A 14,344-nucleotide genomic window follows, 5' to 3' on the forward strand; every position below is an offset into this window, starting at 1 on the left:
AGGAAAACTAAGCAGACACTTACCTGTCTGCTACTGAAATCAGAAAAGCTTAACTTTAGATGGATTATGCCAGAATACGTTGGCTGAACATATAAACATATGAAACTGCCAGAGGCTGCAATCCTGTGCCAGCTTACCTCGGAGTAAGACCCAATGAATGAAATGGGACTTACTTCTGAATTGGCACATATAAGATTGTGCGGTTAGAATTTGTCAGCACTAGGTGAGATGGTCTGCCCTGACTGGCAGTGACTTTCCATGGTTTTGGATAGAATTTTGCATTTCTAGTCTAAGGGAATGGAGCTGCACAGATTAAGGACAATTACTTCTGAAACAGAAGAGCAATTCTGGAGAACAAGCAACCACTGGCTGGGTCCAGTATTCATCAAAAGAGCTCACATCATAAAAATAGTGAAATACTGGTAAGAGGCATGGATGCATCTGGAGTCAGGTAATCATCACACTATCCTTTTGAGTTTTTCATGCTACAGAAATATAAGGGTGATCATATAATACAACAGATCTTTCAGAAATGTACATATTATTCTAGCAGACCTCCATAAAGGGGTGGGGAAGGGGACAGACAGAAAATCTCCAGTACCTTGCCAGATCTCATTTCCACACTGCTGTTGGAACTGCCTTCTATCTCCATAAGACACCAAACTGAAGGGTGCCCAGAACACGACGGATGACTGCCCCACTAGCTGCACACTGCTTTCTTGCTAAGAGAACTGCTGCATGTCTGAGGAGCAGACCAACATTCTGGAGCTTCTGTCTAAACTGAGCTTTTTCTCAGTTTATATACAATCGTAAGTGATAAAGATTCTCTTGGTTGGTACAAATTCAGGCTGAGGGTGGAGGGAAACTGTGTGTCTGAATTCTCCTACACACACACACACACACACACACACACACACACACACCTACCTTTCATGTCAAGAGACAGACCAGAGCAAAGGGTAGGCTGAATTTCCTGGCATGCTAGTTTTCTATGGGCAGGAATTTTTGTCAATGGGTTGTAGTCAAATATGTAACCCCACCTGCAGCCTGAAGTTGTACAGTCTAAGCCTGACTTCTTGATTCTCTCAGAGGAGACTATGACCCCTCTGTGTCCATTTTCATTTTTCTACCACTTGAAATGTTTGTGAACATTCTAATGCTTCAGATCAGCTCAAGCAAAAAACCCACCCTATTTCATTTACGTTGTCATGTGGTGTGAAGTAATGCTGCAATTTAAATCACTCTTTGATCTTATTTAGATACTAAAACATTTATACATCAACTTTCCATTCGAAAATCCACACAGCAGATTTGTACAGAGTCCATAAACATGACAGGAATTATGTATATGTACAACACGTACAGCATGTATTACCAGCAAAATGTGTTTTTAGCACATCTGAGTGAGAAAAACAAACTGTGGAAAACAATGCCTATTTCAACATACTTGTAGCAGCTGTTCAATGTCTTGTTTCTCCAAGTAAGACCGAGTAACAACCCGTCCGTCAAAGTCTACTTCTGCTTTGAATCTCACTTTGCTCATTCCCATATCTGTAGCTTTAACATCATGAATTGCTCTGAGATGAGTATTATGTAAGATGGGGCAGGACAAAGCAAAAAGACAACAAGCTATTAGGTGTTTTAAAATGGATAAAAGCAAATTGCCACTCGACAAAAATGGTGACTTTTCCCCCCTTTAAAGTCCCTCCAGACTTTAAATTATGAACTCACGATTCCATCCATATCTGTTCTGTTTTTATTGTTCTACTAGTTAGGCAATAATGACCTTTTGCAATCATAGAGGTTGTCAATCCAACTCTCTCACCTTACTGCAGGGTCGCTCTCCAGTAACTCAGTAAGCCTCTGCAGCTGGTCAGGCTGGATAGAGCGGCCTAGCAGTGCTTCCGTGTTCGTATAGATAAGAAATGCTGATACAGCTCCCAACAACGTTCCCACACCAAGAGATCCTAGGCTGTCATAGTATGGATTACCTGAAAGGACACAGGTACACATTAATTTCCCAAAAGGGAGCCCTTTTGTATGCCTTTTACATTCCTCTTTGTGGAGATGGTCACCTAGAAATAAGTCACCCACGCTATACTGCACTTTTGGCTAAGTAACTCTGTAATCATTTCCACAATGGGAGCTGTGTTAATTTGTTGCGGCAAAAGTAAAGAGGCTGTGGCACCTTAAAAGACAAACAAATGTATTATGGCATAAGCTTTTGTGGACTAGAATCCACTTCAGATGCAAGTAGCGTTATCCAGAGCCACAGAGGGGTGTGTGTGTATTTATTTATTGCATTTATATCCCACCCTTTTTCCTCCAAAGAGCCCAAGGTGGCGTACATAATGCTCCTCTTCCCCATTTTATCCTCACAACAACAACCCTGTGAGGTAGGTTGGGCTGAGAGTCTCTGACTGGCCCAAAGTCACCTAGTGAGCTTCCATAGCCAAGTGAGGACAGGAATCCAGATCTCCCGTCTCCCAGTCCAGCACTCAAACCACTACACCATACTGTATATACACATACACACACTATACACACACATGGGGCTGGAGGGGGAAATTTAAACAGTGAGGTCAGAGGAAAATGCACGTTATCAGAAGCGGTATGCAATTCACACAAGTCACAGCCATCACTAACCATAAGGGTGGGGGCCTGAGATAAGGAAGTTGGGAACACAAATGGGAAAGGAAGTATTTACTGAAAGCACTGTAGCCCCGCTCTTCAGCCGAAAGGACTTCAAAAAGCAACTTATGTACTATCAATAAGAACAAGACAATCCCTGCTCACAGGCTTACAATTTAAAATACATGATACGAAAGGAAAGAAGGGACTAGGAGGCGAGAGGAAAAGAAGCAAAGTCGGGCATCAATTCTTAAAAGGTACACAGTTGTTCTTGTAACAGCCAATTAAGGGAGAGGAGGGGTCCAGTGCACCTGGCCTCTCAGCAGAGCTGTGGGAGTGGCTTCGCTTCGCAACTCTCCCGCTGCTGCCCTTGCTGTTTCTCAGGGGACAGTATCACAAACTACTACTAATCAGTTCCACGGGGCTTAGATGACTGACAGAAATGAAGGGGTAACGCTTTTCCTAGGTTACACCACTTCAGCCTTCAGTTGGGAGATCGCACGTTTGAATGTTACCCCATGTAAAGAAAAACTCCCTATATCGAGAAAATTATCAAGGTCAAGCATTTGAGACTAGCCTTGTCCCCAACAGACCCAAACGTTCTGAATTTAACTCATTCTGGAGCAGTATTCAAATATGTAATCTCAAACCAGCAGCCTGAAGTGGCACAGTCCAGAGAAAGTTTTGTACAATCCTCTGTACATCCTCTAGTTAGTTTTAAGCGCTTGACAAAATACTACTACCAATTTTACTGTCTGTATAAAGAGATCCTGGTTTACGCCTTGCTTGGAAATCACAAGAAAATTCTGTCAGGCTAGTGTTCTATGCAAGTGTTCACTTAATAGGGATGCTTACCTGTTATGGAGGTCAGACCCATACAAGTGGCAGCTAACGTCACGCCCAGAACCGCTGCAGTGTCTTCTAACAACACAACATTTGTACTGGGATCGCGAGCCTGCATAACTGGATATTGAATACCATGTCAGACTGATGCAATTTCAGTGCACTGAAGTAGCCACAAAAGAGCAAATACATTCATGCAAACTTGCCCAAACCTTTACCCTACTATACAGGAGGCACTTCAAAATGTCATTAGTTTCTTAAATGAGGTCTTAGGGATACAGTACAGTTTATGGGGCATTAATGCTGAAGTGTAGCTAATTCAATAGTAGTAATTTCCTTGGCACCAAGAGGCTTTTCCTCCCATTTATGAAGGTTAGGGAAGTAATTAAAAGTTGTATAAATTCAAAACCAGTGAACGAAAGAAAGAAAACAGGTTGGAACTTATTTATTCAATTTATACCCGGCTTCTCCGCCAAAAAATGGCACTCATGGGTTGCCCCTCCACAAATGGAAAACTCTTGCTCTTGGCAGAGGGAAGCAGGATCCAGTGGATGGTCTCTGCAGGAGGAAGCAGGTGGGTGGCGATTTTCGCCAATACCTCCTTCCCCCTGCAGTCCCCAGGAACACCACACACTGTTCTGGAGGGTTGCCCAACACCTGGAATAGATCTGGGGGAATGGAGGGTGCACATGGGGCAAATCGGTAAAAATGGCCTTCCATCTGCAGGATCTATCAGTTCATGGAGTTCTAAGTCCATGCAACACTGGATCCAAACCAATTACCCTTCCGCCACTTTTTACACAATGGCCGGGTTCACATGATCGCGGGAATAGAAGCCGCCACCGTGGCTTCATAAACACTCTACACCCCCTACTGCAGATCATGAGTTGTAGGGTGTGTACAAAGCTATCCCTGCTGTGCCGTGCACCGGATTCAGACGACATGCCAATCCGCATGGCAGCATGGGGAATTATGTAAACAACTGGCACGTGCCAAGGGAAGAAGCCACAGTGGCTTCTTTTACCCCTAAGATTGTGCAAATCCAGTCAATGATGGGTTGAGTGTGGGTTCTCGTTGAAATGCGGGTTGTGTTGTCTCAACCTAGCCATGCTAACAAATCATGGTTTGTTAACCATGACCAACCCACAGTTCACAACCCAACAAAGCATGGGTTCTCTTCATGGGTTGTTTGTGGTTTATTTTATTTATTTATTTATTATTAAATTTATCAGTCGCCCATCTGGCTGGTCACCCAGCCACCCCGGGCAATGTACAACACACCACAAAACAATTTAAAACAATAAAATTCTAACATAATTTTTTTTTTTTAAATACCCTAACCCACCCAAAATGCCTGCCTGAACAACCACGTTTTTAATGCACGACAGAAGCTCATTAAAGAGGGGGCATGACGGAGTTCCCTAGGGAGGGAGTTCCACAGAGTGGGGGCCACCACAGAGAAGGCCCTCTCCCTCGTCCCCACCAGTCTAGCTGTCCTGGCTGATGGGACAGAGAGAAGGCCATCCGAGGCTGATCTTGTTAAGCGGCCTGTCTGGTGTTGCTGGAGGCGCTCCTTAAGATAGGCTGGGCCGGAACCATATAGGGTTTTAAAGGTCAAAACCAACACCTTGAATTTGGCCCGGAAAACAACTGGTAACCAGTGCAACTCCTTCAGCACTGGAGTGATGTGATCTCGCCGGCGGCTGCCTTTAATCAGGCGAGCCGCCGCGTTCTGTACCAGCTGCAGCTTCCGAACCGTCTTCAAGGGTAACCCCATGTAGAGCGCATTACAGTAGTCTAAACGAGAGGAGACCAGGGCATGTACTACCGATGGGAGCAGATGGTCGGGAAGGAAGGGGCGCAGCCGCCGTATCAGATGGAGGTGATACAGCGCTGTCCGGCTCACAGCTGACACCTGAGCCTCCATGGACAGCTGGGAGTCCAAAATGACCCCCAGGCTGCGGACCTGGTCTTTCAAGGGTAGCCATACCCCATTCAACACCAGGTCAACATCCCCCAGCCTCCTCTTGTCTCCCACCAAAAGTACCTCGGTCTTGTCAGGGTTCAGCTTCAGCTTATTCCTCCCCATCCAGCCACTCACCGTCTCCAGACATTTGGACAGGGATTCTATGGCCAACCTTGGGGAAGATTTGAATGAGAGGTAGAGCTGCATGTCATCCGCATATTGATGACACTGCACCCCAAACCTCCTGATGATAGCCCCCAGCGGCTTCACATAGATGTTAAATAGCATCGGGGAGAGGATGGAACCCTGTGGCACCCCACAAGTAAGTAGCCACGGGTCCAAAACCTCCTCTCCCAGTGCTACCCTCTGGTACCTGCCGGAGAGGAAGGACCGGAACCACCGCAATACAGTGTCTCCAATGCCCAACCCCTCCAGGCGGTCCAGGAGGATACCGTGGTCAACACTATCAAAAGCCGCTGAGAGGTCGAGGAGAACAAGGAAGGAGCATTCACCCCTATCCAGAGCCCTCCTCATATCATCCACCAAGGCGACCAAGGCCGTTTCTGTCCCATGCCCAGGCCTGAAGCCCGATTGAAATGGGTCTAGATAATCAGTTTCTTCCAAGTGTGCCTTCAACTGCACCGCCACCACCCGCTCAATCACCTTGCCCAAAAATGGCAGATTTGAGACTGGGCGAAAGTTGTTCAGAACTTGAGGATCCAAGGAGGGCTTCTTTACGAGCGGTCTTATCACTGCCTCCTTGAGGGCTGATGGCATCACTCCCTCCTCAAGGGAGGCATTCACCACCGCCCTGATCCCCTCACCCAGTCTCTCTCTGCAGCTCATAATGAGCAAAGATGGGCAAGGATCAAGTAAGCAGGTGGTCGGCCTTACAGATGAAAGCACCTTGTCCACTTCATCAGGAGGAAGAAGCTGGAACCGATCCCACAAAACCGGTTTGCCACAGGCCGCCTCTTGCTCACTAACTGTATCCACAGCGTGCAGAGTAACACACCTAATCTGATCAATTTTATCTGCAAAGTGCCTTGCCAAAGCCTCACAGGAGGCCTTAGAATGCTCCAGTGGTTCCGGAGCCACAGGACCGACCAGGCTCTGGACCACTTGGAACAGCCTCCTGGGACAGCACTCTGCAGACGCGATGGAGGCAGCATAATATTCCTTTTTTGCTGCCTTCACCACCACGTGATAGGCTGAAGATACAGCTCTAGCCCGTGTCTGATCGTCTTTGGAGCGAGACTTCCGCCACCGGCGCTCTAGCCGACTCACCTCCTGTTTCAGAGCTCGTAACCGCGGATTGAACCATGGTGCAGTCCGAGCCCTGTTCAGGGGGAGAGGGCGTTTCGGAGCCACCCGATCTAATGCCCCAGTGATTGCGGCATTCCAGCCACCCACCAGGGTCTCGACCGAGTGGCCGTTGGCATGCCCCAGAGAATCCCCAAGTGCGTTCAGGAATCCATTTGGATCCATAAGACGCCTGGGGCGGACCATTTTAATGGGTCCTCCACCCCTGCGGAGGGGTTGTGGAACCGAGAAGTCCAACGTCACCAGATAGTGATCTGACCATGACAAGGGGGTGGTGGATATACCCCCGACTTCCAGATCACTCCCCGCTTCTCCAGAAACAAACACAAGGTCTAGTGCATGACCGGCTACATGGGTGGGCCCAGTTAGAATATGGTGCAGCTCCCAGGAGGCCATGGTCTCCATGAAGTCCCGAGGTGCTCCTGTGAGGATGGCCTCCGAATGTACGTTGAAGTCCCCCAACACCAGTAAGTTAGGGGACTGTACACGCACATCAGAGACCACCTCAAGCACCTCGGCCAGGGAGTCAGTCGTGCAGCGGGGTGGACGGTACACGAGCAGAATCCCCAGACTGCCCTTCGGGCCCAACCTCCAGTACATGCACTCAGCAACCTTGGTCTCCCGGAGAGGGGGTCTGGTGAAGACCAAGGACTCTCGGTACATAACAGCCACTCCCCCTCCCTGATCCCCAGCCCTCGGCTGCTGTGCATACGAAAATCCAGCTGGACACATGGCTGCAAGGGTTGGAGCAGCAGCCTCGGCCAGCCAGGTCTCCGTAATACATGCCAGGTCTGCGCCCTCATCCAGGATCATGTCATGGATGAGAGAGGTTTTCTGGGTAACTGACCTGGCATTGCAGAGCAGCAAACGAAGGCCAGAAGATGGGGTCACGCCTCCCCCAGCCATCCTTTGGCTCTGGACAGGCCCGGAGCAGGGGACAGATACTACAGATCTCTCCCTTGTTCCCCTTACCTGGCATGGCCTGCCCCTGGCGCTCCGCCAGTGCCTGCCGCCCAGCCTCGGTACGTTCTGGCCCCCAACACTCCCCCCACTGCCTCCATCAGGTGGACACATGCCCCCTCGCTCCCGCCTATCAGGCAGGCTACCCACCCCTAAAAACACAACAAAATCCCCCCCAACAAAATAAAACAAACAAACAAAACAATTAAAATCCCCTTAAAAATGCCAGGCAGGAGTCCACAGGGAAGGCCTGGTGGTGGTGGTGGTGGTGGTGGCGGCGGCGGCGGCAGCAGCAGCAGGCCCAGCAGCAGCAAGCACGCCTCTTCCCCGGTGGTGGTGGCTTCTCCTGCAGGCCCTGGCTCTCCCAGGCCACCTCAGCCAGCCAGCTTATGTAGCCCCTCCAGAGAGGGGCAGGTGGAGCATCCATGGTTTGTTAGTGTGGCTGGTCTCAGACAACAAGACAACCAATATCTCAACAACAACCCACCTTGAGTGTGGGTTGTCCTCTTGTGTGAACCCAGTCACTGAGTGAATTCATCCTATATTAATTAATATACACATACCATATTGATAGAATGATACTCCTTTGGCCCGGGCACTCCTTCGAATTTCATTTATAGCTACAAGAAGAGTAGCTGAAACAAAAATAATAGAGGTCTTTGAATAAAAGGAAAAACACAAGGGAAGCATTTCAACCCCATTTTTAAAAATCCAGAAAAAGCTATCAGATAAAAAACAGTAAAAATTCCAAAATGAAATTTGCTAACCATGACGTTTAAATGCGGGTATAAAGGGATAAAGGAGGTATCTGAAATGGTGAAATATGTATAGATGAAGATCCAGACTTCAATCCATTCCCCACTTATTCTAGAATGCTTCCTTGGAGCCTTATAGAAGTGTTCTGGATCAAATTATTGCAGATCACAGCTCCCGTTCAAATGCACGCTAATGGCCTCCATCCAGAAAGTGACTTGGATTTCTACAAGGGTTTGAGTACATTCCAGGGGAATTCTTGCCTGGGACTCAAAGAGCTAACTGAAGTGTGCCTAAGAGTTTGGATAAGCCCAGTACAATTGTTTGTTTATTCCGATGAAAGGTAAATTCTCATAGTATATCACAGCCTCGTTTTGATATTAACCTCTTTCAAAAGATGACTGCTGTGCAATTTGGGAAACCCATGTCCAAAGCTTCCTTGCGCACATGGAACCAGCTTGGTGTTTCTTTGCATCCAGTCTTGACTTCCCCCCGCCCTTTGATCAGCAACCCCAAATGCCATATCACACACTGTTTTTAAAACTGCCCTCAGCTTCAAAATTAGTTTGCCATGCAGCACTGGGTGGGAGGAGGGGGATGATGTTAGAGAAACAGAAGTGTGAAGCCCTCTTGAACTCATGGAATTAGCTGGGTTGGATCTTGGCCAATACCCTTTTCTTTTTTGATGACTCCAATATATCAAGGTGTCAACTCATATATTTATACTCCATCTGACAAAATAAACATTTACTGCAGGGGTGGGAAACCTGTGGCCCTCCCGATGTTTTTGCCTACAAATCCCATGATGCCTCACAATTGGTTAAAGTGGCTAGGGCTGTTATAGGCCAAAACATCTGGAGGGCCACAAGTTGCAAATCTCTGCTTTACTGGAATGAACCGTTCACTGGAACTCTTTCAGCCATAATCATGGTACCTGATCTACTCGTGTGATCTTCTCTATAGCCCTGTTTGGGGATTCCCAATTCGTGTGGAATCAACATACGAGGAGAAGGAGCGCTCTACCACGCCCTTGCACATTTCCATCAGCCTGTACTCGCGTAGGGTGACAATCTGAAGAGGAGCAGCTCCTGTGTCTGTGGAGACACTCCACGTGATTAAGAACCACGGGTGCCCAGTGCAGAGTTCTTAATCACGTGGCGCACCTCCACGCTCCTTCTCCCTGAGAGTCAATTCGACACAAATTCTGAGTGCCCAAGTAGGGCTTCTATGTCAGCAGGTGCAGTGCTAATAAAAGTGTGTTCAGGGTGGTGCCTCTCCCCATGCTTTTTTTCTCTCTGATTTCTCATCTTTCTAGCCCGGCACACTTGTAGTACGCTGGCTGCCACTGTCCTTCTTTCCTTCCGGAGAACTCTGAGTTCTGTACTGTGCACGCATGCCGAGCACGCACATGCAGGTTATCCTGAGCAGCGTCTTTCCCAGAGGGTGCCCAGCAGGTAGGATCCTCATAGTATCCAACAGAATGGCCAAGGCGCTCTCTTTGTAGAGTTTTACAAGGGATGGTGCTCCTGGACACCCTGTGCTGCAGTTGCACAGCAGCCGGGTCAGGTGACCTGTACTGGGCCAATCAAGCTCATTAAAAACAACCTGCCCTTTGCCCAGCCTTCTCTCTGCGGCCAGATGGGCTGCAGCAGCAGCATTTCAGCCTTGTCTCCCACCCACTCACCTGTTGGAGCAAGAGAAGGCAGTTCAGAAGGGATGTCCTATTTTTACTTAACTCCCCACCCCCAACCAATTTTTGTCATGAAATTACACCCCAGAGCCCCCATGGAGGGTTAAAAGAAGAAGAAGAAGACTCCTCCATTAGAGTTTTCTCCCCCTTAATTCAATCCAGTGGGTGGAGGGAGTCTGCTGCCTAACATATATGGTCTGAAAGCCCATTTCACATGCATCTGTTGTAGGCATTAAAAAAAAACAGCTGAGGATGCTTGGAGAGTGTTTGCATATTTTAAAAACTCAGTGCAGGGGGCTGGGGCTGTTGGGCATTTTTAAAGATCCATTTAGGGGGCTGTGGCAGTTTGGGCATTAAAAAAGAACAATGTAGGGTGTGGGGATGCTTGGGCATTGTAAAAATCTATTTAGAGTCTTGGGGTGCTGGTGACCCATCTCACCGGCCACCAGCCGCCCCTGCATGTCAGTGACTACTAGTTTCACAAAGTAGGCCAAAACAAGTGGGACCGGCAACGAAATGTTTCAGTGTGGAGTGCAGGATTCCAGTCATTCAGATCCATTCATTCATTCATTCATTCAGATCATTCATCCGTTCATTAATTCATTCAGATCTGTTCAGGATTCCAGTCATTCCATTCCATCCCTCTCCTCTTTTTTCTGCCACCACCACCCCAACACCCACCCACAGAGCCAGTCAACATTCCACAGCCACTGAGCAGGCTCAGTCCTCTTTGGGCTAGTTTTGGAATCCTCTCACCCTTGGGGAGAGGTTCTAAAATATTTTTGCACTTCTGCAAGCCTTGGGGTTCTGCCACGCTTGTGAAGAACCCTGGAAAATCAAGGTTCACGGACGCATGCATGGTGCAATTTTAGCTACATAAATAATGGCATTCACAGGCTGAACCTTGGAAATAGGAAGAATGTTACATACTAGAATATCCCAAATGTCTTCAGAGCATCGATGGCTGTATTGATATAATACAGCTTTATCAACAGCCTGGGAGTGCCCAATGGTGCAGCCAAAATCTATTTGGTTAGATTTTCATGCCTCAAACTTAAACGACAATATCTTGAAGTGCTAAAGTGCTCATATATTTAGTGAGCAAGTGAGCGCAAACTTTTAAGTACCTATTAATGCATCCGCATAATAATGGGATATTGTTAAGTAATTATGGATTTTGCTGCTAGGAAGCATACCTCCTTCAGAGACCAATGATCCTGCTAAAATACAATAAGCCTAAAAGTAACAGGGGGAAAAAAGAGAATATAGTTACATATATAGTAGGAAGCCTTGTAAATCATACAAAATTCAAGAATAACTTCATATATCTTCCTATATGGACTGAAACAGGAGATCTAAAATATTAAGCTGTAATAATTGTTTGCCTTCTGGATAGCAAGCTTCTTCAATGTCAAGAATCACTCCATTCCACAAATAGCAGTCTAGGGGCCAGAACTGTATTTTACGTATAATATTCTATAATAAAGATGATGCCATCTAGAAGTAATGGCTTCCAGGTTTTGAAGCACACACACTCAAGCATAAAAATTACATAGAAATAGATATTACATTCAAGATCAAGGAGAGTTTTAGCATTAAGATGTGGTATCTACTTTATTTTTTACAACTTGAATACATTCTCTCGTCTTAAGAGAGAAACCTCAAGACCAAACTGCAAGAAAACATAATCCTTTGGGTCTGGATCTTGCCCGCAGGCTGCCAATTGACCATCCCTTACTTTCTTCCCAAACTACAAGAATCTATCAAACTCAGCAAGGCAAGGAGGAGGTCACTGCTTCAAAACCCATCCCTCCTATTCTCAGCCTTTACGTGAGCTGACCAAGCAAAACCCCATCCACTATCTGTGTGCACAAGCTAATATTAAAAAAGGATATAGGAAGTGATCTACATAGAATTAGAAGTATTTTCTATTTGGTTCCAGCAATATATGCATCCCAATGGCTGTGGATTTGTGATAAACAGAAGCAAAATCATGGGATGTTGGCTGGCAAACAATGGGGCAGACTGTCTATAATATGGGCAGGGAACCTACAGCCTTGCAGATGCTGTTGGACTGCAAATCTCATCATGCTTGGCCATTGGCCATGCCGGATGGGGGCTGATGGGGGTTAGAGTTCAACATCTGGATGATTACATGGTCCCCACATCAGTCTATAAGATGCTGAGCTTTCACATACAAAACAACTTTAAAAAAAAAGAACTCCACAGAAGTTCCCATCTCAGTTGGCTTGTTTTCCTCATGTATTGTCTTGAGGGTTTTTTTTAAAATCAAAGAAATGCAGGATTGTAACTAAACATAGCCTAGCTAAAGCACTATAATGTTAACAACTTACCCAAAGAAGAGATTCCATGGGCTGCGGATTAAGTAAACCTATAACACCGTGATACCATGAAAGGCCTGCACCCATCATGAAAATGCCAACACCACTAATCAGGGATGCAATGTAGCGCATATTTGTGAAGCCGTACCTGGGTGGGGAGAGGGGAAAACGGCACTTTTACGTAGGAATCACACCACCGGTCCACCGAGCTCAATACTGTCTACACCGGGGCAGACCACTGAGTGTCCTCCAGATATTTTTCGACTACAGGTTGAAAAGTTGCTGCCTGAACAGGTCCAGGAGAGAGAGGGAGGCTGGCCAGCAGGCTAAAACTACCTCAGCCCCCTGCTGGACTTTCCTTCCTTTCTCCCAGAGGGCCTTCTAAACTCAACTGTCCTGTACGGTGGATCCTTATGAGTTTTCTTTAATTATTTATAGCAATTTTGTTTATAGCGATTTTATTAATGTATCTTTATCTGTAAGACGCCTTGGAAAAATTTATATCCTAAAGGAGAGATAGAAGTAATCGTAATAAATACAGCAATGAAATAAATAAAACTCCCACAATCCCTGACCATTGGCCATGCCGGGGCTGATGGGAGCTGTAGTCAGCACCCGGTTGCCCACTCCTGGTCTGCACTGTCTGGAGGTGGCTCTCAGACAGGAGGCTTTTTCAGCCCTACCTGGAGATGGCACCTTGGACTCTCTGCTTGCAAAGCATGTGCTTTATCCACTGAGCCATGGCAGATCACCCCACCCTTGCAGGAGTCAATGAAATGGAAAAGGGAAACCCCGATGTCTCTCTATGTTCAGGAGCCAACTAAAATGCAGTTGCTAAACTCAAATCTGATCTCAGTGAAGTGATACTTCAAGAATTTTTAAGTCATGTGAACTATTATATAACATCAAAGCTTTGATAATTCTGCTTTACGCTCCATCTATTTATACCTCTGTCTATAATGCGCACCACAATTTCGGATGATTGTTTTAAACATGCATATGTTTAATGAACAACACACAAAAGCCAACGCGAGCCACTTTCATTAGCAATACTGCTCCTAAATTCAAAGCACCCGATAACAGGGATCCCCAAAATGACATCCTTTCAGTGGGCGGGAAAGGCGTCTCCCCGCCCTTTGTGGGCTGCATTCCACTGTGCGAAAGCTGTCGGGGACAGAGCCAGGAGTTAGCAGGGCTAGAGCCATCTTATACTCACTCTCTTACACACAGGTGCTAATGGGGGCTTTCCCCCGCAAAGCCTTATTGCCATGCGGAGGGGATTTTTCAGAGGGGAGAGTCACAACACATGGGGAGGGGAGGGTTAACTTTGCCCTGTCCAGCGGCTACACCATGAAAATAACCCACCCTGGCAACAGCTGGGCTTTTAGAAAGGCTTTGATTGGTACCAATGGAAGTTTTCCCCAAGACCAGTGGCCACAGAGGGCAATTTTCAGGGGGATCACAGCACATGAGAAGCTGTAGTGAACCCTTCCGTTGCGAGCTGCAATCCTCCTAAAAATCACCCCAGTGGCCTTAGGCTTTAAAAAAAAGCTTCCGCTGGCACCAATGAAAGCTTCTGATGCACAGAGGAGGGGCGGGGGGGAGAGAAGTTGCGATCACTGGTTCCTCACTCATTTTTAACACAGAAGCGTGGAACCTCTTTCAGCCAAAGGCACTGGGGGAAAAATACCAAAAATACCAGCATATTTTAGCTTAAAGCTCTTCCTGCAAGTACGAAAGCCCTAGTAGAGGCATTTCAACCCTTTAGAATGAGAAGCACACACACACCAGCCAGGAAAGCACCAAATGATCAACAGCTGGGGAAAAGGGGGTGGG

The 14,344-nt window shown here is 46.9% G+C and overlaps 1 protein-coding gene across 7 annotated transcripts in view; it reads right to left on the minus strand.

Moving 5' to 3' along the window:
- SLC30A9 (solute carrier family 30 member 9) overlaps positions 1-14,344 on the minus strand; it is a 46,765-nt gene that overhangs the window by 9,951 nt on the left and 22,470 nt on the right. For 4 of the 7 annotated variants that reach the window (XM_084856878.1, XM_084856875.1, XM_084856881.1 and 1 more), the window contains 6 exons: positions 12,521-12,656; positions 11,363-11,402; positions 8,287-8,358; positions 3,487-3,594; positions 1,826-1,991; positions 1,448-1,577 (listed from right to left, as the gene is read on the minus strand). In XM_084856878.1, the coding sequence (XP_084713004.1) occupies positions 1,448-1,577; positions 1,826-1,991; positions 3,487-3,594; positions 8,287-8,358; positions 11,363-11,402; positions 12,521-12,656 (652 nt within the window). Of the gene's footprint in view, positions 1-1,447; positions 1,578-1,825; positions 1,992-3,486; positions 3,595-8,286; positions 8,359-11,293; positions 11,403-12,520; positions 12,657-14,344 lie in introns of all 7 variants that reach the window. The other 3 variants (XM_084856876.1, XM_084856879.1, XM_084856877.1) reach the window with 1 other exon arrangement.

This window comes from Heloderma suspectum, chromosome 5 (genome assembly GCF_057233095.1).
Source record: "Heloderma suspectum isolate Gila_16-S chromosome 5, 16-S_ref, whole genome shotgun sequence".
NCBI lineage: Eukaryota > Metazoa > Chordata > Lepidosauria > Squamata > Helodermatidae > Heloderma > Heloderma suspectum.